The 24,301-nt window shown below is 40.3% G+C and overlaps 1 protein-coding gene across 2 annotated transcripts; it reads left to right on the top strand.

Moving 5' to 3' along the window:
* The first annotated feature begins 66 nt into the window (after positions 1 to 66).
* tpra (translocated promoter region a, nuclear basket protein) lies at positions 67 to 24,265 on the top strand. Of its 2 annotated transcripts, none has more exons than XM_044134128.1 (55): positions 67 to 314; positions 1,117 to 1,221; positions 1,309 to 1,373; positions 1,962 to 2,052; positions 2,235 to 2,338; positions 2,508 to 2,672; positions 2,795 to 2,887; positions 2,978 to 3,058; positions 3,148 to 3,235; positions 3,328 to 3,465; positions 3,574 to 3,668; positions 3,895 to 4,092; positions 4,181 to 4,288; positions 4,363 to 4,586; positions 4,692 to 4,855; positions 5,054 to 5,163; positions 5,274 to 5,422; positions 5,510 to 5,672; positions 6,587 to 6,721; positions 6,903 to 7,043; positions 7,142 to 7,346; positions 7,441 to 7,637; positions 7,719 to 7,859; positions 8,862 to 8,978; positions 9,049 to 9,252; positions 9,355 to 9,536; positions 9,999 to 10,146; positions 10,284 to 10,421; positions 10,618 to 10,749; positions 11,271 to 11,401; positions 11,513 to 11,723; positions 12,006 to 12,098; positions 12,551 to 12,664; positions 14,173 to 14,277; positions 14,407 to 14,598; positions 14,691 to 14,729; positions 14,929 to 15,117; positions 15,240 to 15,351; positions 15,461 to 15,654; positions 16,520 to 16,587; positions 16,777 to 16,976; positions 17,069 to 17,275; positions 17,406 to 17,527; positions 17,986 to 18,060; positions 18,687 to 18,902; positions 18,991 to 19,183; positions 19,257 to 19,444; positions 19,896 to 19,967; positions 20,778 to 20,866; positions 20,992 to 21,104; positions 21,193 to 21,291; positions 21,374 to 21,515; positions 22,000 to 22,097; positions 23,663 to 23,746; positions 23,939 to 24,265. In XM_044134128.1, the coding sequence occupies exons 1-55, from the start codon at positions 164 to 166 to the stop codon at positions 23,974 to 23,976; spliced, it is 7,416 nt and encodes a 2,471-aa protein (XP_043990063.1). In that variant the 5' UTR covers positions 67 to 163; the 3' UTR covers positions 23,977 to 24,265. The 2 variants fall into 2 exon arrangements, with proteins under 2 accessions (XP_043990063.1, XP_043990066.1); XM_044134131.1 differs by having other exon boundaries at positions 14,407 to 14,556.
* The last annotated feature ends 36 nt before the right edge of the window (positions 24,266 to 24,301 follow it).

Genomic DNA, 24,301 nt, shown 5'->3' on the forward strand with positions numbered 1-24,301 from the left:
ATTTTGAAAGTTTAAGTTGTATTTCCTGTATCATATATTAACGTAGCTTCAGACTTCCGTCGTCCGTACTCTTCAGTTTTGGTGATAGAATACACTCCAGGACTACAGTTAAGGACTTTGGCGTCCAGTTATTTCTTTCGTTTTTGGGGAGGAGTTGGTGAAGATGGCGGTCGTCTTGCTGCAGGCCCTAGAGCGGACAGAGTTGAACAAACTCCCGAAAGGCGTCCAAAACAAGCTGGAGAAGTTTGTAGCAGACCTGCAGAATGCTAACGAGGCGCTAAAGACGCAGCATGAGCGGTTCAAAGCAGACAGTGGTGAGTAACATCCGCCTAGCCACTATTGTAATTCACTGTTATTAGTGTTAAAATGGCATAAACCAGTTGTAGACAACTCCTGACTGCTAGAATGTCTTTATTTGTGTCGTTCGATGTACAAACTAGTCCATTTTTGGATAAAAATCACCCTTCTGTGCTAGCTGCGGTGCCATGCTAAAAGCTAACTTCGGCGGTGGAGAGGGATTCCCACAGGCTTAGAAAACAGCTTCTGATTACACGATGCTTAGGAATCTTCTGTTTGAAGGCCAAAATCACAAAATAATGCAAAATATTCTACAATAGTTCTTTGATCTTTGTACACTATATCAGTATAAACGCTCAAGAGAGAGAGAAAAAAAACATAGTACTAATTCTAGATGAGATTTTGTGCGGGGGATTTCATTCATGCTTCATGAAAACACTTAAGTCTTATTGTGTCTAATATATATATATATATATATATATATATATATATATATATATATATATATATATATAACAGTGACTGGTACTGAACTACACAGACGGCACCCTACAGACTATCGTAACACACGGTGGTGTAGAAAAAAGTGTCTTTGCTAAAGATTAAATAAATAATGTGTAAATCAGAAATCATTGTCAACATCATAAATTGTGACAAAAGCAGCCATATACATTCATTTTCACTCTGTCACAAATTTAAAGTGTTAATAATATTCCTTTAAGCAATTTACACATTCTCTGTCAACATTTTTCCACAGAAAAAATTAGTTTTATATTCTTTTGTATCCCTGCTTATCTGCTGAATATTTTGTCCCTGCAGAGCAACGATACTTTGACTTTGAGAAACAACTGACCAACAGCCAAGAACAGATCCTTTCTGCCACAAACGACCTGCGGATCCTGAAAGAGGAGAATAAAAAACTAAGTGAGTTCTCATCTATTTATTATATAACCAATGAATCGGTTTCCTTACGTTGCTGAATGTTTGATCTGAATGTGTCTCTTTGTGCAGATGAAGAGCTGAGCTCTTTGAAAGGAATAGAGGATGAGACCAGTGAAGAAAAACAACCACAACAGGTAAAGGAAATGAACAGTTCCTAAACCTAATTTTATCCTCGGCCTGGTTGGTACTACCGTAATAGCTGGTTAATTTGCTGGATGTGACAGATCTGCTCCTAAATATGATTAACATAATTTATTATTTCATTCAAAGTTATGTGATCTATTCTTATCTCTATTTTACATTTATTTTCTAACCTTTTTGTCAGTATGAATTAATTATTCCAAGAATATATCTATTTTAAACCTAAAATGAAATTAATTACATAAATATTTATTTAAAAACATAGGTCCAGCAAGGTACATTCAGTGTGTGGATAATGTGGGTCATTATGCAGGTCATTATGCAAATACAGTCAGACACAATTATCTATGGTCAGATGACACTTGAATGTACATCAAATGTTTGAATTTGGTCAAATGAAGCTTTATTATACACAAACATGATTGTGTTAAATTCGTGTTTTTAAGGGTTTTTGTTAGATCAATAAGGTCGTTCAAATTTTTTGTTTTAATCACTGAAATAATAACAAATGAGATTTTTCACTATTGTTATAGTACTGCATCTGTGTATTTTTTAAATTTTAAATTTTTGTTTTTTTGCAGCAAACCAAGGCAAAGTATGAAATTGAGGCGGAGAAGAGAGAACTGGAGAGGCTGCTGGAGAAGAGAACGCAGGAGCTGGAGAACCTGACAGGTAACTTTGTTATTTAGGTCCTCATTGAAATATTACAGAGCTCCTAATAAAGCCGTATTAATGTGCTAATACGGCTTGATCTCCATTATTTTTTTAGAGATGTTTTCTCATCTCAAGTTTTTGTTTGTAGCTGCAGAAGACTTGCCTTATTTCTTCTAAATTTGTGACATTTGTGTTTTTAGAGGACATGAAACGTCTGAATGAGAAGCTGACTGACACCAACAAACTAAAGATGGAGTTCCAGCTAAAGCTGGATGAAATACAGTCATCGACAGCCTCTGTGCAGGTCTGATAGCTTTTCTTCCGGTTCACAATGATGTACCATACTACCTCATTCTGTTCTGTCACATAAAATCCCCTCGATGGCTTAAGGATATTAATGCTTTTACAAGGCAGTATACGAAGCCAAAGAGGGAGTTTTCCTTCTAAAAGATAGTATATCACTGTAATTGTAGCACCGAGAGAAACGAATGGAGCAGGAGAAAGAGCTGCTGGAGAAGAAAGTTGATTGGTTAACTGCAGAGCTGTCGACCAAAACTGAGGAGTTACTGAACACCAACAGAGAGAAGGGGAAGGAGATACTGGAGCTGCAGGGCAGTCTGCAGAGCAGCAACGAGCAGGTGGACAAACCTCTAAACACAACTGGGGATGAAAACACTGATATACTGCAGGCTTCTATGTTAGGGTGGGTTTTGTTGTTTTGTTTAGCTTCTTAATGTCTTGTAATATTTCTCTTCAATAGGTGAGCAGACTTGAAAGTCAGCTCAGTTCTCTGAAAGAACTCGGCGAAAGCCAAAGTAAAAGAGCCGAAGATCTCAATAACAAACTGAAACAGGTAATTGGTCCTAGTCCTATATATGTACACTTATTTTAAAAGAGTCCCCTCTTATGTCTTGTATCTTGCTTTTACCATCTGTCCCTCAAGGCAAAGGATGAACAGGTTGCTATGGAGGAGAAATACCGTGTTGAGCTCAACGCTCATGTCAAGTTATCATCACTCTATAAGGTCAGAACCACTTAAATCTTAAAGCTCTTAATTACTGATCACTGATTATTAAAAAAAGAAAACTCAATGTGGGGTACGTCCTTCGGCAGGGTGCAGCGACTGACATGGAGGCAAAGAACCAGGAGCTCAGCAGAGCAGTGGAGGAGCTTAGCAAGCTGGTCAGAGAGACAGGAGAAGGTAGAACCTCTGAGTATTTTTTTTTTACTTTAGCTTTCCATATGCCATTCATCTCTGATAACCTGTGACTGACCGATGTTTCAACTTTTCAGCTAACAAGGGTCTGGAGAAGAAAGTTTCCGATGCTGAAGAGCAAAAGGTACGAGTTGAGGCAGAACTTAGAGAGAAGATAAAGAAAATGGAGAAGGAACTGGAAAATGCAACGATGAAGGCTGCCGGAAAAAACTGCTGTATGAATATTCACTCACACACTTTGCAGATGCCCATCTTCATTCTGTTGAAGGTGGAGTGTAGCGATGCTAATTTTAGTGCTAATGTTCTGTGTTTTCCTCGTGCAGGCGGGTCTTCTTTGACAGAAGAACAGCTGGACTCCATGTGTCCATCAGCGGCTGCCATCGCTGCAATTGTCAAGCCTGGCATGAAATTTTTCGATGTAAGAAATAAAGCCCATTAACCGAAGTTGATTTTGTACAGTTTTGACTTAATTACTGCTCTAGTTAATCCCCTACAAAATTAGCTTACGATTATTTCAGTAATCGATTAATCGTTGCAGCCCTAGTTTGGCTGGAAATCAACATACATTTCTTTATTTGCAAGCACAGAGAGAGTTTGGAGTCGAGTTTTCTGAGTAAAACATTCCCCTTCTGTGTTTCCCTTAGCTATATAATGCATATGCAGAGTGCCAGACCCAGCTGCAGCTTGAGAAGCAGGAGACGAGGAGGGTGAGCAAAGTCCTTGATGAAATAGTGCAGGAGGTGGAGTCCAAAGCTCCTGTGCTCAAGCGACAGAGAGAGGAGTATGAGAGCATGCAGAGGTCAATGGCTTCCCTATGCAACAAACTGGAACAAGCTCGAACGGTGCGTCAAGTTATTTGCCTATGAATTTATTCACTTAGTGGCATTAAGTAATGTCTTTCATAAATGGGAAAACATCTTATGCCACCAGGAGATCTACAGTCTGCAAAAAGAGAAAGATGAAGCCAAGCAGAGCTACGACGCCATGGAGAGAGAGAAACTAAAGGCTGAGAGGCAACTAGAGGATTCATCTTCACAGGTATCAGATATTCAGTGTCAATTCATAGCAGTAACCCGGATCTGGAGTTTAACGCGTTAACCTGCCTGGCTCAGCTGTGCAATCTCCTGGTCGAGTTGGAAGAAGCGCGCGGCAATCGGGTGTCCAAAGACGATGGCAGCTCCTCCGATATTTCCAGCACCTCGGAGGTGAACAGCTCGAGCCAGCTGTCGTTCCGCAGCGTGATGGAGCTCCAGAAACAGAACCAAAGCCTGCTGGGAAGACTATGGGAGCTGGAGGAGGAGAAGAGCAGGGAGCGGTCCAGGGAGGAAAACGCACGGTAAGAAATCCTGTCAGTAGGTTTTATTTTATTGGAAGTGTTTCACAAACGTTCTAGAAGAAAAGGCCTTCTTCTCTTCTTATCATCTTTTATCTCTGGTTGTAGCATAACAGAGTTGGAGTCTGTTGTGGATAAACTACAGAAGGAGGTGGAGCAGCTGAGAGAGCAGAGGAACCAGCAGAAACAGCTGGCCGACTCCAACGCTAGGCAGAGAGACATGTTCAAGGCTCTGCTGACTCAGAGCACCGGCTTCAGCTTGCCTCCTCAAGGTGACACCAGAGCTCTGATAGAAATATCCATTATTGTCCCTCAGTGAGGCGACTTATTGTACAGAGAAAGGGACAGACAAATGGAAGCATGTAGTCACAGGAAAATATAAAATTAGAAAATGTACAGAAAGGGCAATTTTACAACTGGATGCGTCCGATTAACAGAATGAGGTCATAATTTCTTGTTTTTGTTGACAGGTCAGGAGTTGATTCTCCGTCCTTCCGCCCCAGCTACTCGCTCCACTCCTCAGAGAGCCGCTGCCGCAGAGTCCAGCCAGACCGTTCACACAAAAGCTGCTCTGAAACAGGTTCGCGTTTTCATTGGTTATTTCCCTCATTTTGTTATTTTAACACGGTGAATGAATTTCAGAAATCTCATCCCAGTCTCCTCTCTGAAAGTAAATCTGTTCACTTCCAGCTCAACGACGCTTTTACTTTATATAAGAAGGAAAAGGCTGAGAATGACCGGATGCTGAATGAAACTAATGACCGATTGCAGAAGCAGCTGGCAGAGCTCCGCTCCAGCCACGCCAGACTCACTTCTCAGCTGGACTTCAGTAACAAGAGGTTTGGGTTTTTTTTCTTATAGTAAGCAACAAAACTATCCTGTTTCTGTCCTCAACTCCTGAGATATGTGTGCATCTATTTGTCCAGGTATGAGATTCTTCAGGAAACTGTGTCAGCTTACCGCAGAGAGATCAGCGCACTGCAGAAGAGCAACCAAACAATGACCGCCACAGTTCAGCGGTATGAGCACAACATCCATACGATGGTCCACGACCTGAGGAAGGCCAATGAAAAACTGGCACTGGAACAGGTGAGGGAGAAAAAGAATATTGGGGATATTGTTCTAAGTTTAAACATCAGATTGTATTGCACCTTGGATTCTATTTTGTTCTCTTCAGCAACAACCATTGATCATATTGGCTTTTTCGAACACTTGATTTTAGATTAATATACACCGATGTATGTCTTTATAGCTTTGTTTTATTCAAAAAGATTTGTTATGTTCAAATTTATGAATTCATAACCTAAAAAACCAGAGAAAGTATAAGAAAATATAACTTGAGTCACTATGGAGACTTTATTTTTAGTGTGACTCCTCTGAATAATTAAAAAAAAATAATTTCAGCAAATTAATTGGTTTCAATTAAATCAGTACTTTTTGTATACCTACATTTGTCTTCATAAAAGGTTGAAAAATATAGCTAAATGTAGCTAAAAACTAACATTTTCTTTAGCAGAAAAAAATGTTAGTTACAACTTTGAAAAGGCAGATTTGACAAGACTTGGCCTTTATATTTATATATTTATATATATATATATATATATATATATATATATATATATATATATATATATATATACACACACTTTCATAAAGAATACAAAAGATAGTGAACTAGCCCTATCATTTGTATTGTTTATGAGAGTATATATTTTACTTTTCTCTCATTTGACTTTGCATCCATTTGTTGCTTTCTTTTTTTTTTTTGGTAGCAAATACAGATGGCTATTTTCTAGTTGTAGTTTAATAAGACTTTACGTTTGCCAGTTTACTTTGAGATCCTTTTCTTAATTTCTTGAAACAGGATTTACCATACTTCATTGTTAGATTGAGTTTATATCAGTAAGTCTGGTAACTCAGAAGTTCTGGATTTATTTCTTTAAGTCATCAGTTTATGAACCACTAACAAGGACTGCGTCTTCTTTTCCCTTCCCGTTCTGCAGGTGCGTGTGGAGAACCTGACTAAAGAGAGAGACATGTTGCGGCAGGCAGAGTGTCGACTCGATAAAGAGAAGGAAGCTGTTCTGGCTGAGCAACGCAACCAGAACCTTCTGCTGACCAACCTGAAAACTATACAGGTATCAAACCAAACTGGATCCTTTTGGTTTCCTCTCTTCCTGTTCTTCTAGCAGTTGCCGCTGAAGGCTTTTTAGTGACTGTTTAAAATTAAATATTACATTTAATTGAATAGATTTCTTGCTGATAAAAACGCGTGCATTTTTTTTTTTAACCATCTAATTTGTCTTTATTTTTCTCAAGTTGGCCATGGAACGTACAGAAATGGAGACTCACCAGCGACTTAACAACAAAATAGAACGGCTGGAAGCTGAACTGGCCTCAATAAAGGCCAAGCTGGAGGAAGAAGTTGCTCAGCGACACGCCCTCGGACGAACCATGGATGTACATAAAATGTTTCTCTATTTCTTGATATAGTTCAGGATTCTTAAGCACTGTTTACTATAAATGTTTTTATTCTGCTCCTTCTTTCTGGACTCTAGGCCCAGTTATTAGAAGCAAAGAAGCAGCTGGAGACACAAAACATCTTGCTGCAGAAGACCAAGGAGCTGCTGCGTGGCTCTGAGCAGCAGGTGACCGCGCTGAAAGCTCAGCTGGCGTCTGCGTCTTCCTCCGAAGCCGCTGCCGCCTCCAGCATCACAACCCCCCCAATCATCAGATCTGCTGCCCTGCGGGCTCCACTCAGAGGTGCATATGTTTGCACATGATACATCCAGCACTTAGAGACAAACCTTTGAGTTTCGGTGATGACGGTGTTTGCGGCTCTGCTCGTCTCCCACAGTACACTCCTCAGTGCCGGCAGCCTCTCCGCAGCTCGGCCAATCAGAGCAGGAGCTTTCAGACCTGAAGGCTCAACTACGAAGTGCCGAGGAACAAAACGCTGAGCTGGCGGAGCAGCTGAAGAACGCTAATGCCACGGTTGAACAGTACCGATCTGTAGTTCTAACTCTGGAAGACAGCTTGAAGAAAGAAAAGGAGGTAGACGACGCAATGGTGCCAAGTTGGTTGAATATAGTAAAGTGAACACAGACATACTCAATGTTTCTGTCTTTTCTTCAGTCACGCTCTCCTCTAGAGGTCCGACTGAAGCAGTCAGAGGATGTGCAGAAGCAGCTGGAGAAGAAGATGCTAGAGGTGGAGAAGCTGAAGCAGCAGGAGCTGGAGGAGAGGAAGAAGGCTGTGGATGCAGTGGAGAAACAAGTAAGACGGTCTCAGCTGCTACAGGAGGACATGAGGGCCCAGCTGCTCCCTTTGCCATTTAAACAGTGGAGGACCATTAATCTGAAGTGACACTGTCTTCCTTACACCAGGCAAGATTTTAGATTAACTCAGTGATCCACTCTGATATTAGCTGCACTAAAAGGCGAAACAAACTTCTCTTGCTCAACAGTTTTTCTAAATAAAACTCTCAACAGTGGAAAAACACTACTTAAACATTTTTTCAGTTTGTTTTTTTAATATTTTCAGTCAGAAAATGCAAACCTTTTTAGGTCTATTGACACCATAATCATTTAGGGTGTTTTAACACCTCTTAGTCCAGTAAACCACTTTTGTTACATTTTCAGCTGGTGTGATTCCCTTTCATACTGCAGTGTGTCAAACAAACCAAACCCTTTGAAAATCCTTCCCTCTCCTCGCTTGTGGAGACGCTGCACCAAAAATCAGCAGAAGGAAAAATAATTAAAACTGAAGAAGACACTGAGTGTAACTTCATCACAAAATGTCAACAAAAATGGAGCAGCATCAGATTTTAGCGATTGTAAGATTATTATTTTTTTTGTCTTTGGCCAAAAACCTCAAGTCGTTTCTCCTGCTAGTGCTATGCTCTGGGATTTGTTTTAGTTTGGTGTTCACATTTGAATTCGAACCGGACCAGAGTTCACTTCAGCTGAACCGAGACCGAGGTTTGTAGGCGGAGCAGAGTTTGCTCTTTTTGTCAGCGCCAGAGTTTGATTTCACATTCACACCTCGCCAAACTAACAGGACTTTCTAGACTAAAGAAGTGGAGCCTTACTAAAGTGGACTAAACCAGGCTGGTGGGAACGCATCCTTAAAATATCGAAGCTCACTTAATTTAATAAGAACACTTTTAATTCCTTAGTTGGGTATTTATTTGATGAACGTTTTGTTGTGCATATTCTGGCCTGTTGTAGTTCTAGACGATTCATTCGGAGTGAGTCTAAACCTGATTTGTTTGTTGAGGTGTTGGAGCTGCAGCGCAGTCTGAAGGCCAGTCAGACAGAACAGCAGGACGCCCTGGAGAGAGCTGCCGCCGCCGTCACACAGGAACAGAAAGCCACGCAGAACAGCCTGCTGCAGGTCCATTGTAAAGAAACCAGCTTCGTTTATCTAGGAATCAGGCCTTACTCAAACTCTGTTCTTCCCTCAGACTAAGCTAGCTAGCGAGGCGCAGGCCAAGTACGAACGAGAGCTGATGCTTCATGCTGCCGATGTGGAGGCTCTGCAGCAGCTGAAGAAAACCTCCCAGCAGGAAGCAGCACGTAAGAGGGAGATCGAAGAAGAACTGAAGAAAGCTACTTCCCTCCTACAAGTCAAAACTAATGTCTGGATTACAACGGAGAAGCGACTAAAGGTACAACCATCAAAAAGGTCTTTGATGTGTTTTTAGGCTGGGAGATCTATATTTCATTAGCCTTTGATTGGTCGAAACAAATTTGCTTCCACTCTTTTGCAGGAAGAGCTGTCCAGTATGAAATCTCGCTTTGAGGAACAGGGAAAGCAAAATAGTCTCCTTCTCCAGCAGATGGATGAAATGGCTGCCAGGAGTCGCCAGCAGCAGCAGCAGCAGCATCAGCAGCTGGACCTTTCATTTAGTGAGGACGGAAAAACCACTGAACAGATTCTGGAAATCCTTAGGTGAGTCCTCTACCACAGCTGGGGTCACTGCATCTGCTTTAACACAAGCATTGCCAATTAATTATGCAACTTGTTAACCAAAAAATAACTTTTTTGAGAATATTTAACTCTTTGAACGTTAGCACAGTTAAGGTTAATATGTGGTCCAGTGGATTTATTTAATTCCTTTTTTTTTTGTTACCTCAAGTTTTTCTTACTTCTTGGTTTTGAATCCAAGGTTGCTCAACCGGGTTTGGATTGGATACCAAATAAAGCACTGGTTTTTGTGTATTTTGGGAATTGAAATGACTGTATTATGAATCATGAACTGTGGTTTAGGAAATTTTTAATTTCAGTCCAGCTTTCTGAGGTGTTAACTGTTTTTCCTATCAGTTGACGAAGTGAAAGAGCAGTGCTTTAATGATTGTTTTACTTTGTGCCAGGCAAAGGTTGCCGAGTTCAGTGTGTTTGCGTGTTGTTCAGGTTTGTGCGTCGCGAGAAGGAGATTGCTGTTGCTCAGTCCGAGGCGTCTGAAGGAGAGGCTCTTCGCTACAAACAGCAAGTCGAGCACAAAAACAGAGAACTGAAGGAGCTGCAGGAAGCTCTAAATGCAGAGAGGGAGAGGATGCAAGTACGAGACCGAATGACTACCTTGACCTCTTTCATCCTACTGTCTTACCTTTGACAAATGCAGAAATGCCTTTCATGAAAAGTAAAGCTGGAATAGATAGTAATGATAAATTTCTTGGTGGTTTAAACTTTCCCCAGTTGACCAGCAAGACTCTGTGTGAGCAGCAGGAGCAGCTGAAGAAGATGGAGAGCATCAGCGCTCTGCAAGAAAACAACAGGATGCTGAAAATGGACCGAGATAAACTGGAACTGGAGCTTCAGCAGGCCCAGGCTAAAGTGAGAACCAAGCACTAACTTTCATACTGTCTCTTGCTGCCTCCGGTTGTCTTTGGTTAACTTTTTTTTTTCTCCACTCCGTTTTTATTACAATAATAAGAGTATTATTGGTGTTCCAGTTGTGCTGAAATATTACATTACAGTCGTTTAATTGAAGACGTTGATCATAAATGCTTCCTTCCTTTGTTCCTTCAAGGTAACAAAGCTACAGTCAGACATCGCCCCCCTGCATAACTCTCTGTCTATACTGTCGGAGAAAAATGGTTCCCTGCAGGCTGATAAGAGGCTGCTGGAGGACGACCTCAAACGCTGGAAGGCTAAAGTTCAAGTAAGAAGGAAACAGTTGCTCTCTTGGTGTTTTAGCAACAGTGGTTCAGGCCTCAGTTGTTAAATAGGTTTTGTGTTATAATGTGGGAAAATTTAAGATGTTTGTCAAGAGGGAAATATTCTGGAGTGGTTGAATGCATCTTTAAATAGCAAGCAAGTCTAGCTGCATTTTCAAATGTCCATTAAAGGCCTGACACTAACACCAGTGTTCAAATAGTTTAGCATTTGGGACTGCAAATATAAATACATTTGTCCATTATCGATACACAATACCATTATCCAGGAATCTCTCCTTCGTGCTTCGTGTAAATTCTTATTTTCTATGTGAACTCAAAGATTTATCGGGTAACAAGGTTTCTTTTTAGTTGCCACTTTACAGATCTTAGACATCTGTGGAAAATTATTATTGTCTTTACATATATATTTGTGGTGTTTTTTTTCACTTGTAATAATGCACTGTGTTGCTGTCTCTGTCTTTATTTTTTTTTCAGTTTGAGTAAATTTCAGTGTTTGTGTCCACAGCACCTGGTCAGCCAACAAAAAGAGGGAGACGCTGAGGAAAAACAGAAGACCACAGCTGAGAAAGAGGCACAACAGAAACGCATAGCGCAGCTAATTGAAGAGGCGGCTAAGCTTAGGACTGAGCTGGCCAGGTACAACACACCTCACCGCCGCGCTTCGTGGAGCTGCACTCAAACCGCAGCAGGAATACAAAGAGGCACACGGTTTTATTTTCGCTACGCTGATTCTGTTTTGTGATTTAGATCCAACGCCAGCAGCAATTCGGCTCAAGCCCAGCTTCAAGGTCTCAAAGACTCTGTGGTCCGCTTGACATCGGAAAAAGACTCTCTTAAGAAAGACGTGGAAACCAAAAACAATGAAATTCTGGAGAAGAACAGGACCATCACTCAGGTGAAGAAGATTGGACGCCGCTACAAGACTCAGTATGAGGAGCTGAAAGCCCAGAATGATAAGGTAGGATGGAGCACTTTGGTCAAATAAAGATTGATAGTCTGATATTAATCAATACAGAAATATAAAACCTTTTTAGATGCTTATTTCCACTAATGCTTGTCAACTGGTTGTGTGTGTGAAGGATTAATGTTAAAAATGTAATAATTTCAGCCTGTTTGTTTAGAAATTGTTTTACTTTCTTAGAACATCTGTCTACTTTGATCTAACTTTGTGACTTTACAGACCTAATGTTGAAGACAGTGAATGAAAGATGAAGTGACTAATAATTAGTTTGGGTTCCAGACGGCTGGGGAAACATCTGGAAAGGACGACCTGAAGAAGACCCAAGATGAACTACATACTCTGAAGGAGGAAGCTCAGAAAAGGCAGGCGGAGGTGAGTTCAAAAGATGGATGTAATTTAAGAGTTTGTGAAAAAGGGAGCATCATTTGGAAAAATACAACATGCTGGTTAATTTTGTAAGTAGTAAGCATTCCTCTTTTAGGATTTTTTGAGCAGGACCCAGTATGTTAAAAAGTTAAAATGGCATTTTTAGCTCTTTCAGACAAAGGATTTGATAAAGAAGGGTTATAACATGTGCGTAAATTTAGTCCTTTAGTCCCCCAAACAGCTGTGAATACTATTCAGAGTTTATTAGTATCAATAAATATAATTATCAAACAAATCTGACATTTTATAGATGCAAATTCTCTATAAAACATAGATATTAATTTACAAATATTTAGTTTGAGATCAGATTATGTTTGGCATAATTATTTTTGCGAGATGATTTTGGGTTAAGCACAGTGACCTTTTTTTGTTTGTTTTTTGTTTTTTCCCCCAATCAGGCTCAGAAGTCTCAGCAGGACTTGGAGGCGGCTCAGAAGGAACATCAGCAGAGCAAAGAAAAACTCCAGGAGCTCCAAACCCAGCTCACACAGAGCCAGAACGAGCTGAAACAGGTGACACACGCAGACATAAAGATGCTTTAGGGTCTGTTTGTATTATTTTGCTTTCCACTGTGCCCCAGTGGTTAGCACTGTGTCTTGGCAACAAGAAAAGCCTGTATTGTAATCCCAAACTGCAGTTTGCATGTTGTCTCCATGAATGAAATTCATTTTAAATGTGCGGTTTGCAAGCTTTTTTGAACAGAGCACTAAGGTTGGATGATATGCAAAATTTTCCCCACTAATATTTGTTAGTCAAATAAATGATAATGGGTAATTTATTCGCTTAGGAGACCTTTTGACTTTGTAAACACACACAAACTGAATTTAAAACAAAAAAGTCCAAAAATGGAGAAATTAGTTGCCAAAAAATACAGAGTTGCCTGTTTGGGATTACTTTGGCTAAAAGACGTAAACCACAAGATGTAGCTAAAGCAGATGCTAGTTTCAGCAAAGGACTCGTAACTGCACGAGCGTTACAATTATAGGTGAACATGTTTATTTTCCTTGTCAAACACCTTTTTTTGGCTAATTCTGTATAGTTTTTAGATGTTTCCGTCAAGTATTTATTTTGAATGTGCCAACATGCTTAAAAGGACATAAAACTGCTGCAGAGATTTTATTTTTTTTTTTAAGGAAATGCACACATTCACTGAAGACTTTTTTTTTTTATTAATGTTGTATTTTTTTTACTACTTGAATCCATAAAACATGGTAGTAGTAGTCTCCTGCTCCCTCTATTTTCCATTGTGGTTATTATTTAAATAAATGTATTTTCTGGACATAGGATTCTGCCTTTCTGTTATAAATCTGAGTAAATAAATTAATGCTGCACTTTGGGGCACTCTGGTGAAAATAAAAGCTTTGCTTGCAGCTGGAAGGAGTTTGTGCACCATGAAAATGCACCTTTTGATTTTAATCAAGCATTGTTAGTGCCTATCCTCACAAGCCAAAAGGGGCTTGTTGTGATAAAATAAAACTTTGGCTTATTTTCTGGGGGAAAACAAAACCAATAAAAGTTTTCTGAGAAGGGGCTTTTGTTTCCTGAACTCATCTGAACCAGTTTTGGTTCAAGGTTACAGGTGTAAGCCAGAGACGTGCATAAACTGTGGTTTCTTTGCTAGAAGCTTGAGAGAAATTCAAGGATGAGGAGAACGAAAAGGGAGGTTCTCCCATTCTGTAGAGATATAGAAAATAATTTTATGTTTTTTAAGTTTCACTTCTCCTTCTCACTTCCCTCTCCAGCTTGATCTCAGAGAATCAATGATTTTTCATTTTACTCTGACTTTCAAATAAAATATGTAAAGACAAATCCACATTTCTCAGTTTGTCTCTCTTTATTAATAAGAGTTTATTCAAAACAGACTCGGCCCATTATCGATGGTTTTTAAATTTGTCTAGCCTTATAAAGCGCTTTAGCTCAACACCATATTTCCACAGGATGTCATCAGCTGTTATCTCTAATTTTAATGGAAAGAAGATGCTCAAAATCCTTTTCTTTTTCTATTTCTTGACCTTTTTAGGCCCAGTCCCAGCTGAGTCAGGCCCAGACCCAGTTGCAGCAGAATCAGAGCCAGCTGGCTCTGAAGCAGAAAGTATTCGACCAATTCAAGAACCAACTCCAGCAGGTGAGATTAAGACTGTTCTAGGACTTTGCTCTGTTTAGTGACGTAAACAAAACATTTCTCTGTTTACGTTTGTGTTATGCAATTGTATATATGCTTTTAACGCTGCATATTCTCCTCACCTGATTGTAGGCACAGATCAAGCTAAAATCGGTCCAGTCTCTGGCCCAGGCCCGGCAGAACCAGATGCAGCAGATGCAGGAGGAGCTTCAGCAGGCTAAAGAGGCCGTCCAGCAGAACGCTGCTAAAGAGAAGGAGCTCCAGCAGAACCACAGTCAGGAGGTCAGCAACCTGAAGACCTCTCTGAGTCGAGCCGAAAACAAGGTGAGACAGAGAGAATTTTTTCTAAACACACGGTTTCTTCATTTTAAAAGGTATCTGATCATTTCTCTTCTTCATCTGATGTCCTCACATAGGTGGCTGAGCTTCAAACCCAACTGAACAACCTGCAGAAGGTTAGGGACAAAATCTGAATACGTTTGCTGCTTCTAATATTTGAACAAAATATTTTCCAAAAGTTAATTTAATGATGCATGTCTGAAAACAAACAATGTTTCATAACTCAGTTAAACTTGGATCAGGAGTGTTTACCTGCCAGATCCGGTTGTACATATTGTGTTTATTTATTTTTGTGCTCTTTTGTGTGTTTTTAAGACCGTTTCTGAGCGTGAAGCAGAGATTATGAAACTGCAGGAGCAGCTAATTGAAGTTAAGCATGCTCATGAAGCTAGCCAAGCAGCACTGGCCAGCCAGAGTTCCCAGTCTACCCAGGCCAATGACTCCACAGCTGCTGGAGATTTCAGTCAGACAGTGCATGATGAGCTGACCAAACTCAGACAAGAGGTGCTCGCTTTAAATATTATGCAATCCATTCTTGATTGGTTTCTTCTGCACTTTTATGAAGACATAAGTAAAAACAATAGTTGTATTAATGTTTGAATCTTATTTAATCTGTTTTCCTGCAGCTTTCTGAGAGTAAGAACAGAGAAGATCAGCTCAAACAGCAGATGGCTGAGAAAGAGGAGAAGACCAAAAAGGCCATTCTGGGAGCCAAATTGAAAATCGGCCAAGTAAACAGTAAGTTGGACCGGAAAATATTTTGATGATTTAACTAACTACATGTAGTTGTTTCATTGTTTTCGAAGTTTAGTTTCCTGTGTTGAGTGTCTGGACCTTTCACCTGCAGGTGCCAAAGAGCAGCTCAGTCAGGAGAACGAGGAGCTGAAGCAGAGCAAAGAGGAGCTGGAGGTCAGGATGAACGCCCTCAAGTCTCAGTACGAAGGAAGACTTCTTCGAATGGACAGAGAGCTGAGAGAACTGAGAGAGACACAAGCTCACTCTGACGTGAGGGAGGAAACTCAGGACCAGGGCGGAGCCAAGGTACACCATGGACTTCTTCACATAACTACTAATAAAAAACACCCCTAAGGCGGCCAAAGGCAGTGGTTTTTATGTCACTTTTATTTTGTGTTTTATTAAAAAGATATTTAAAATATCTTCCAGTTAGGGTTGGGCGATGTATCAAATATACTCGATGTATCGCAATATTTTCAATTTACGATAGTTAAAATGACTATATCGCAACTACCGAGCAGAAATTCTCATTCAAATGATAAACTTTCACCGTCAAATTCACTGCTAGTTTGGTTTATCCGGCACCCTACGAGTGGCTCACTAGTCCCTCCCCCCCACCAACCTGAAAATTTTCTACCAGTCACTCTGCGTGGAGAAAACAAACAACATGGACCTTACCACAGGGTCCGCTTTTCATTGGCTGATGCCCATTCTACGTAGTAGCGTGGCTACAACGTGGTGGCCGTCTCACAAACATACGCTTCCCGTTAGCTAAGTACAGCATAACGGAAGCACTGATACAACTTCTACACCTTGAAGCCTGTCTGCTACACAATCTTATGTTAGCTAAACAGATCAATATGCAACGTGTACTGTATCTGACACACACTAAAGATTTTATTTTAGCAGAAAAGGTTTTGGACTAAACTGTTACTCGTGTTAGCCACTGTAGCACCAAGTACAGCTAGTCAATCAACCATATTATTGTTTATCACAATAATTTCTGGGACAATTTATAATTCAGTAAAATTTGTTATTGTGACATGGCTCTCGAATATGTTTGTTAAAATACTGCATCTTCTTTTATATGCTAAAATTAGCAGATTCTTCAATACATTTATGGACTTGTTTTTTTTATTTATTATTATTTTGTTAATTTTACCTCCAACAGTTGGATCAGCCCAGATCTTCAGACCAGAGACAAATTTCTTTGAAGAGTCCTGCTCAAGACAGGGGAAGGTAACACCGACGCCAAGGACTTTGCTTTTGTTTTGAATGTTTTGTTGTTGTCTTATGCAGGATTGAAGCTCCATTTGGATTCAGTAACATTTTGTTTTTCAGGGATGGATGAGAAATGATCTAGAAAAAGTAAATTTCTCGTTTTCTGAATCAAATTGATTGTCTTAATGTTCATTTTTCCGTGATCAGCCTGAGCACGTCTGAGCCGCCCACCGCCAACATTCGGCCCACTCCAAGCACTCAGGCACCCAGCAACAAGCCGAGTCCGTCCACAGGCAGCAAGGCCACCCCTCGGGCCAGCATCAGGCCCATGGTTACACCTGCACCTGTCCCCATCCCAACACCCACAGCCACAGTGATGCCCACTACACAGACGGAGAGTCAGGAGGGTAACAACGCTGAAACTTTTAAAATAAAGTGAAAAGGAGCAACTCAAATGTAACTTTAGATGCGAGAAAGTAAAATGTGTTTCTCTCTACAGCTCTCATCTCTACAGGAGCTTCTGTTCACTCCACCAGCTCTTCCCTCATGAATCCTCTGGCCTCCTTAACTCAGCCAACCAGCACTCAGGCCACGGCCTTTGTTCAGCCCACCCAGCAGCAGGCAGCCAATCAGGACGCGGGCTCCAGCATAGAGGCAGAATGTCCATCCACATCTTCCTCATCCTCCTCCTGCATGCCTTCAACAGGTGATCAACAACAACGCCTTCAGATGCAATTAACCTGTAAACTTGAGACATTACCATAAAACACACAGGCAAAAACACAAATGTTTGATTTTAGTGTATAAGCTGATGTTCAAGTTTTTGTTTGGTGTAGGTAAAACTGGCTCAAAGCGAAGCAGAGAAACTGAAGAGGAGGAAGAAGAAAGTCGACCTGAGAGTTCCCAAACACCTCCGAACACTAAAAAACTACGACTGAAACCAACAATCGCTCTGCAGGTAAAAGAAAACCTGCACCCAGAGTCTAAAACAACACTATAAACATCTGTTTCTTTTTTCTTTTTATCATTTGCCATATTTCTCACTTTTTACTTTGTTCTATTTCCATTTCTGTCGCATGTTGGAACTTCCATTGAACTGTGAAAAATTCATAACCATCTCTATGGAAAGTTGGTTGTCTGGTGTAAAACTACACGTGCATAAAGTCTGGATTCAAAACTTAAATGAAGGAGATGGTTTGGCAAACTGTTCCTTATGTTTTTGCACGGTTGGCTTTAGTTGGAACAGTGGATTCATATTAAAGATCAAACGGAGACTAAAAATATTAGATTACTATTTCAGTGCTCTCTTCTTTTCTGCCTTTGCTAAAGATTGTTGATGTATTAAAAACTGTTTTACACTTTCAAAATGAGAATTACTGCACAAAAACGAGGTATGTGTAATTTGCCTTGTTGCAGATGGAGGGTGATGAAGAGCTGGAAGGAGAACTGGGGGACATCGGAGAGCAACAGGTTTCGCCTGATGACAGTCGGGTCGGTTCTTGGAGAGAAATGAAGCAAAACCGTTTTCTAGAAAATAGACACAATACAGATTGTTGTAAGATTTGCGCATTATTTCTGACACACCATTGTAACTCCACATGGTGGTAAAAAAGAAAAAAATCAGTACATCACAAGGTTTCCCCCAGAAAACTTGCTAGGGCTCATTCATCCAGCAGCCTGTCGTGTTTTTGAGTTAAAAAATGTTTAAGGTTGACAGGAAATTTGAAAATATCACTTAATAATTATGTGTTGTTGAAAGATTGGAAGATTAATACTTGACAATCAACTATAAAGCAAACATTTTAAAAAGGCTTAAATAAATAAGCAATGCTAAGCCTGGTAGGGGCACAAATAAAGCCTGGTAGCCCTCCAGGCTTGAAATACACTGGGGGAAAACTTGCATCAAATAGGACCTCGGTAAATAATGCATTTTGTAGACGTTGTTTTTATTTTTGCAAAAAGCTTCTGCTTGTTGTAGTCAAAAATTAGAATCGGCATCCTGATGAAGTTCATTTATGAGATTAAAGAGTACCGCTTGGAAATAACAACCTGTAAATAATACACATAATTTATATTAAGGTCATACTTCTGTTTAATTATTTTTTTATGGTCTGCAGGAGCTCCCAGAGGAAGGCTTCCAGGTGTTTTCTGAGGAGGACGAAGGAGTTTCCCAGTCCGTCCCGTCGGATCAGGGATCCCAGGGCTCGGCTTTAATTCGAGACGTCATCGTGATCGACACCGACAGCGAGAGCAGGGCGAGCAAAGAGGGGGACCAGAGAGTGGAAGAAGAGGATGAAGACGAAGAAGAGGATGAAGAGGAAGCCGGAGAGCAGGTTTGTCTTCTTTTCTAACCAATTAGTGCTTTTTTTTTGATGCACACATGTGCATGCTACTAACTTTCTCTGTTCTTCACTGTCTTAGGAAGAAGACGACGAAGAAGATGATGATGGAGCTGCTGACAGCAGGATGAGCGGAGGAGAGGAGCACAACGAGGAGAGTCAGGAGGCTGAAGATGAGAGAGAGGAAGCCGCGCCTTCAGGGGGTTCCAACGCTGAGGAGAATGTGAGCGGCGCCCCCTCCAGCTCCCAGCGCCCTGCTGACCCCTCACAGAGCGGTAAGCCCAAAGCCCACAGCACCACTTCCTGCACACCTGTGACATCGCCAAACCGAGTCGCTGTCTCCTTCAGGAGAAGGCACCAGTTGTGGAACAGATCTAGGATCTGCTAGGGATTACCTCCACCACCCTCCAACCTGCTCCACTGCACACTCCCCCTGCTCCTCCTCCCTGATGCCCCGCCTCTCCCAGCCGCGCAGGCCGTCACCCCGGCTCTTCATCCAAGCTCCGGCACCTGAACTGGGACCCCCACACACACAGGTAAAACCAAAAGCTATCATTCTATATTAACAAAGGTTTGACTTGTGTGACAAGAGGTTTTGTTTGGAGTATGCAGCGTCAGCTGTGTGCTTGTTTCTCAGGATTTTTCTTTGTTTGTTTGTTTTTTTTACTGAAGGGAACAGTAAAAACTCATTCCAACTCTTAATGTTTTAAATCATCTTCCAACTACTGAAGTATTTACAATGTCGCGATAAAGGTATTTTAAACTTATAAGAGTTTATAAAAGGAGCTGCTTTATTTTAGAAGATTACACCGCTATCATGTTAAAGAACAATTGCATTTAAATAAAAATACAATGAAAGCATTGCTGCAATCACAACATTGTTAATTTTGGAGCTTTCTGATATAAATCTATAATTTAGTTTTTAATAAACGCATCTACAGTGCTGTGATAGGAATATCTGCTTTTTCTTCTGGTTTTCTTCTTTAGAGACAGCCTTCTCAACTTCGTAGACCATCATCGGGTCGTGGACCTCAACTAACTCCTGGATTAGCCTCCATGGTAAGAAAATGATCATGTTTAATTATATTACTAGTCTGATTGACTTCATAGTTTATATTCAGCTTAGCTTATTAAGGATCAAGCATAAATAATTGCCACTATTTATTTAGGAAGAAGTTACCATTTTAGGCATTGGCACTTAAAGTCTGGCAGCACATGTATACCACTGTTTCACCATTTACAAATGACACAAATGTTCAGCAGACACTGAATATTAATTTTACAAATTTTATGTCATGACGCTTTATGCAGATGCTCTGTCTGCCTTATTGAACTTTCAATCATCTTTTTATGTTCAATGCTTGGAGTGACTCCAGCTAACAGCAGTCCAAACTATTTTCTATGTAATTTGGAAATAATCATTCAAGCCACCATGGGGCACTTATAAATATATAATCACACCTTAATAGTTATTAAGATATTAACTCAGTTCTGATACTGTAGAACACCCTTCATCCCAATACACATGCACTACACATAACACACCTATATATGACCGGACTTGGAGGCCCTCAAATGCTGAGAATCACATAAAAACGCACTTTTCAAATATGCCAATATATCTGGCAATGCAGTTGGTGCTTAAATTATTTAAAAAATTACACATCGATAGCTTCTTCAGATGATTTTCGTTGGATTCCCCTCTACTAAGCTCTGACTTGTAATTTCTTACCTTCTTGACAGAACATGTGGCAACTGAATCACTTGTTCTGTCAGAGGATAAAATCTTATGGCTGATCAGTTCATGTGCAGTTTATCGAGCAGGTAAAGGTGCTTACGTCAGCTGAAAGTGTCTGCGTGTTTCCACAGCCGTTCTTTGATGACGATGACAGAATGGTTCCCAGTACTCCCACTCTGGTGGTCCCACACCGCACCGATGGTTTTGCCGAGGCTATACAGTAAGAGTCGTTCACATCCTGTTGTTCTTCTCATGGAGGAATCTCAGCAGGCGCTGCGCTCATTTATTCTCCTTTTTTTCCAAGAGTGTGGGAATGAGTGATGCTAACTGTGTTTAATTCCTCAGTTCTCCACAGGTAGCAGGCCTCTCCACCAGATTCAGGTTCGGGCCTCCAGAAGATTTGCTGCAGCAGGCATCAGCTTCACATTCGGACCTGGGACAGCTGGCATCTCAAGGAGGTGCAAACCACACACACACACAGTGACTTCACCAAACTATTTCTGGCAATGTCATCTGATTTTATAAATAATGCTTTTGTACATTTAGGCTTGGGGATGTATGAATCTCCTCTCTTCCTGGCTGCTCATGATGAAGATGGCGGAGGGAGGAGTGTCCCTACCACACCTTTACAGGTGGCTGCACCAGGTGAGCCGACACATACCTTATTTTTTTCGTTTGTTTCTTTCTTTGGTATACTCCTTTTTGCTAACACTCTTGTTTCCCTCAGTGACGGTCTTTACAGAGAATATGCCCTCTGACAGTGGCGACAACCTGGCCTCCCAGTCAGTCCCCATGGTAACTGCCTCATCTGGGATGGCTGCTGCTGGAGATGATGGAGATGAGGTTTTCATGGCGCACGAAGGAGAAGGGTGAGGATCTAATGCAGGAATTCATGTTGACGTTAACATTATGTTAATTTTTTACTTTGAATTGAACAAATAAAATAATGATCTAAAACGGTTTGTGACAGCAGAAAAGCACAGCTAGAAAACATGGTGTGTTGTTATAAAAGAGGATGTAATTTAATACATTAACAGTTCTGTGAAGGATTTAAAGAGCTGCAACACTGAAGCTTTTTACTAAAGAAATTATTTAATGTTTAGTTTTTCATTAGAATACATACTGACATATTTTTTATAAAAGATAACAAAAGTACCAGCCACCTGTGCTACAAACTCCACTTTGCTCATAAAAGAGCAACACAGAACAAGCCATTATTATTAAATTATTATTTACCTCCATAGATGATGTCGGTGTGCAGATTTCTTGAATACATTGTGTTTAGTTAAATCAGGAGGAAAATATGTTGTTTTTTTTCTATGGAACCTCCAAAGTTTTTGTATCTGTATTCAGTCCAGATATTGACGTTTCTCTGGACAGCCAGATGCTCATGGAGTCAACAGGACAGCAACGTGATGATGCCTCCCTGCCGTCTACAAGTCAAGATCCTGGTAATTTACTCCGTTCAATAAGCCTTTAATCTTAAATCATGGCCTGGATTGTAAATTCTTGATTATTGTGGTTTACGTTATTCAGTTAATTAAGCCTCCTCAGGTTTCAACCACCAGGTGCTGCTGTTTGCAACATATAAAGCTTGATATAATAAAACGGCTGTTCAAATTAAATTGTTTTGTCCAGGTATCCCATCCTCACTGACCGATTCTGTGATTAATTTAAATCCATGTCTGCTCCTTCATTCACGCTCCAGATCTGCCGTCAGTTTGAACAAGAAGTCTTGACGATAAAATTGCCCTTACACATCTGTCCGTCATGCAGCAATCACACACGGTATCTCACCAGGGTTAAAGCCTTTCCAAAAAGCTAAAGCGTGGCGTGTCCCCGCTCAACACTGATGAATTATAAATCTACTGGTCTGATTTCATGATGGGTAAAAACGCAGCACCTTGCCAACAAACAAACACTGTGAATGCTGGAACTAAGAAATGGCCTTTTCGTCATGTAAGAGCTAACTCTGTTTGGGATAACAAAACCCCAACGCCGACAGTCATGACTATTAATGTTCACGTTACACCTCGTATCACAGTGTGTAAGTGAAATTAACAACATTTATGTCGCAAGTGAATTACTTCTGGCAGTTTCACAGCTTTAATAGCTGCTGTTAAAGTAAAGGGCAGGTAGTGAAGAGATGAGTTGAAAGCGTGGATTGCTGAACCTACCAGGACATCATGCTGTAATATAGGCTCACATCGGGTTTGTTCGTCTCCTGTCTGAATGTTGTCCATTTATTTCCACAAAATTCACCAGAATCCATCATTGAATGATGATGGATTGTTTTTTTCCAAAATGTTCACCCGGAGCATAATCTTCCCACTTAAAAAGGAGTGCCTTTAAATCTACCCTGAAAAACCCACCAGTTTAGACCTGCATTTAAAACATTCTGATGTGTAAAAAGTTCACTTGTCAAAATAAAATGTTTCAGTTGACGACTGTGTCCTATGATTTGTATTTTTGTGTTTTTATGCTTGAGCTGCTGAAATGTGGCATACGAATAAACATGATTGATCTATTAACCGTTTTGATGCCCTCACTATCTAAACAGGTTTGATATTGCAGCATTTAGTCCATTATCATTATTTAACAATAGAATCATGCGATTTTATTGTTAGTTGTTATTGTTAGTTGTAGCAGGGACTCATATGAAGACCAGAAGAAATCAATATTTTCAGCCATGACCCATAAGTTGTAGTTTGCCTCCTTCTTTGTGGCACCTTAATAAAAAAAAATAAAAAATAAAAAAAAACTTTTTAAAAGCAAATAGTCCTTTTTTGAATGGCTTATAGTTATAGCTTGATTATATGACCTCATCTTGTATCTGCTTAATGTTATGAATGTTTTTGCATTCTTGTGTTCACAATAGTTTCTACCTTTTGGGAAGCACTTTGTTGTTTTCACCTGGAAATATGTTGTACTCACTTGCCTACTAAACCTGTTTTTGTTTAGGTGTCCCTTCGCTGAACGTTTTTCTGTAAATTCTCACTATTTTTGCTTTAACCAGACACCAGCAGTGACAGTCGCTCAGTAACAAGCCAGCGTCAGACGAGCATCCTCTCAGGCAGAGGACGGTTCCTCAGTCGCACAGGTAAGGAGAACCGACGGCTTTCTAACCTTTGCTTCATGATCGTATTATATGGCAATTAAGCAAACTCCAGGGACTCAAGAGTACAATGATAAAGCAGTTTATTGATGTGCAACAAGCAGCATATATGATATGAACATGTTTAATCACAGCATGGGTCCGTTTAGTCAAAAAGGTTTTCGTCTCTCGTTTTAGGAACATTTCCTCGAGGAGGAAGAGGCGGAGCCACATGAAAAGGGGTGTGGCCTGACGCTGACATTTATTTGAAAAAACTCACTTAAACATCAATGTTCCAAAAAGTTTAAAGGTCACATAAAAATGAATTGTCACAATTTTATAGGAGACATAACAAGTTGTCTCATATAAGACATGTTTGATTGTAAAATCCAGTGAGGTTTGGTGTAATTTGTCCTGTTTGTTTTTAGATTTTCAGACGAGTCCTGATTTTCTTTTTAATTATTATTTTGTTCTGTTTGAGCCTATTCTGCAAGTGTTTTTAAGAATAAAGTGGAATAACAAATAGCTGCATGTCATGTGGGGACTTTCTTCTAATAGTCC

The sequence above is a fragment of the Gambusia affinis genome, linkage group LG12 (genome assembly GCF_019740435.1).
Source record: "Gambusia affinis linkage group LG12, SWU_Gaff_1.0, whole genome shotgun sequence".
Lineage (NCBI taxonomy): Eukaryota > Metazoa > Chordata > Actinopteri > Cyprinodontiformes > Poeciliidae > Gambusia > Gambusia affinis.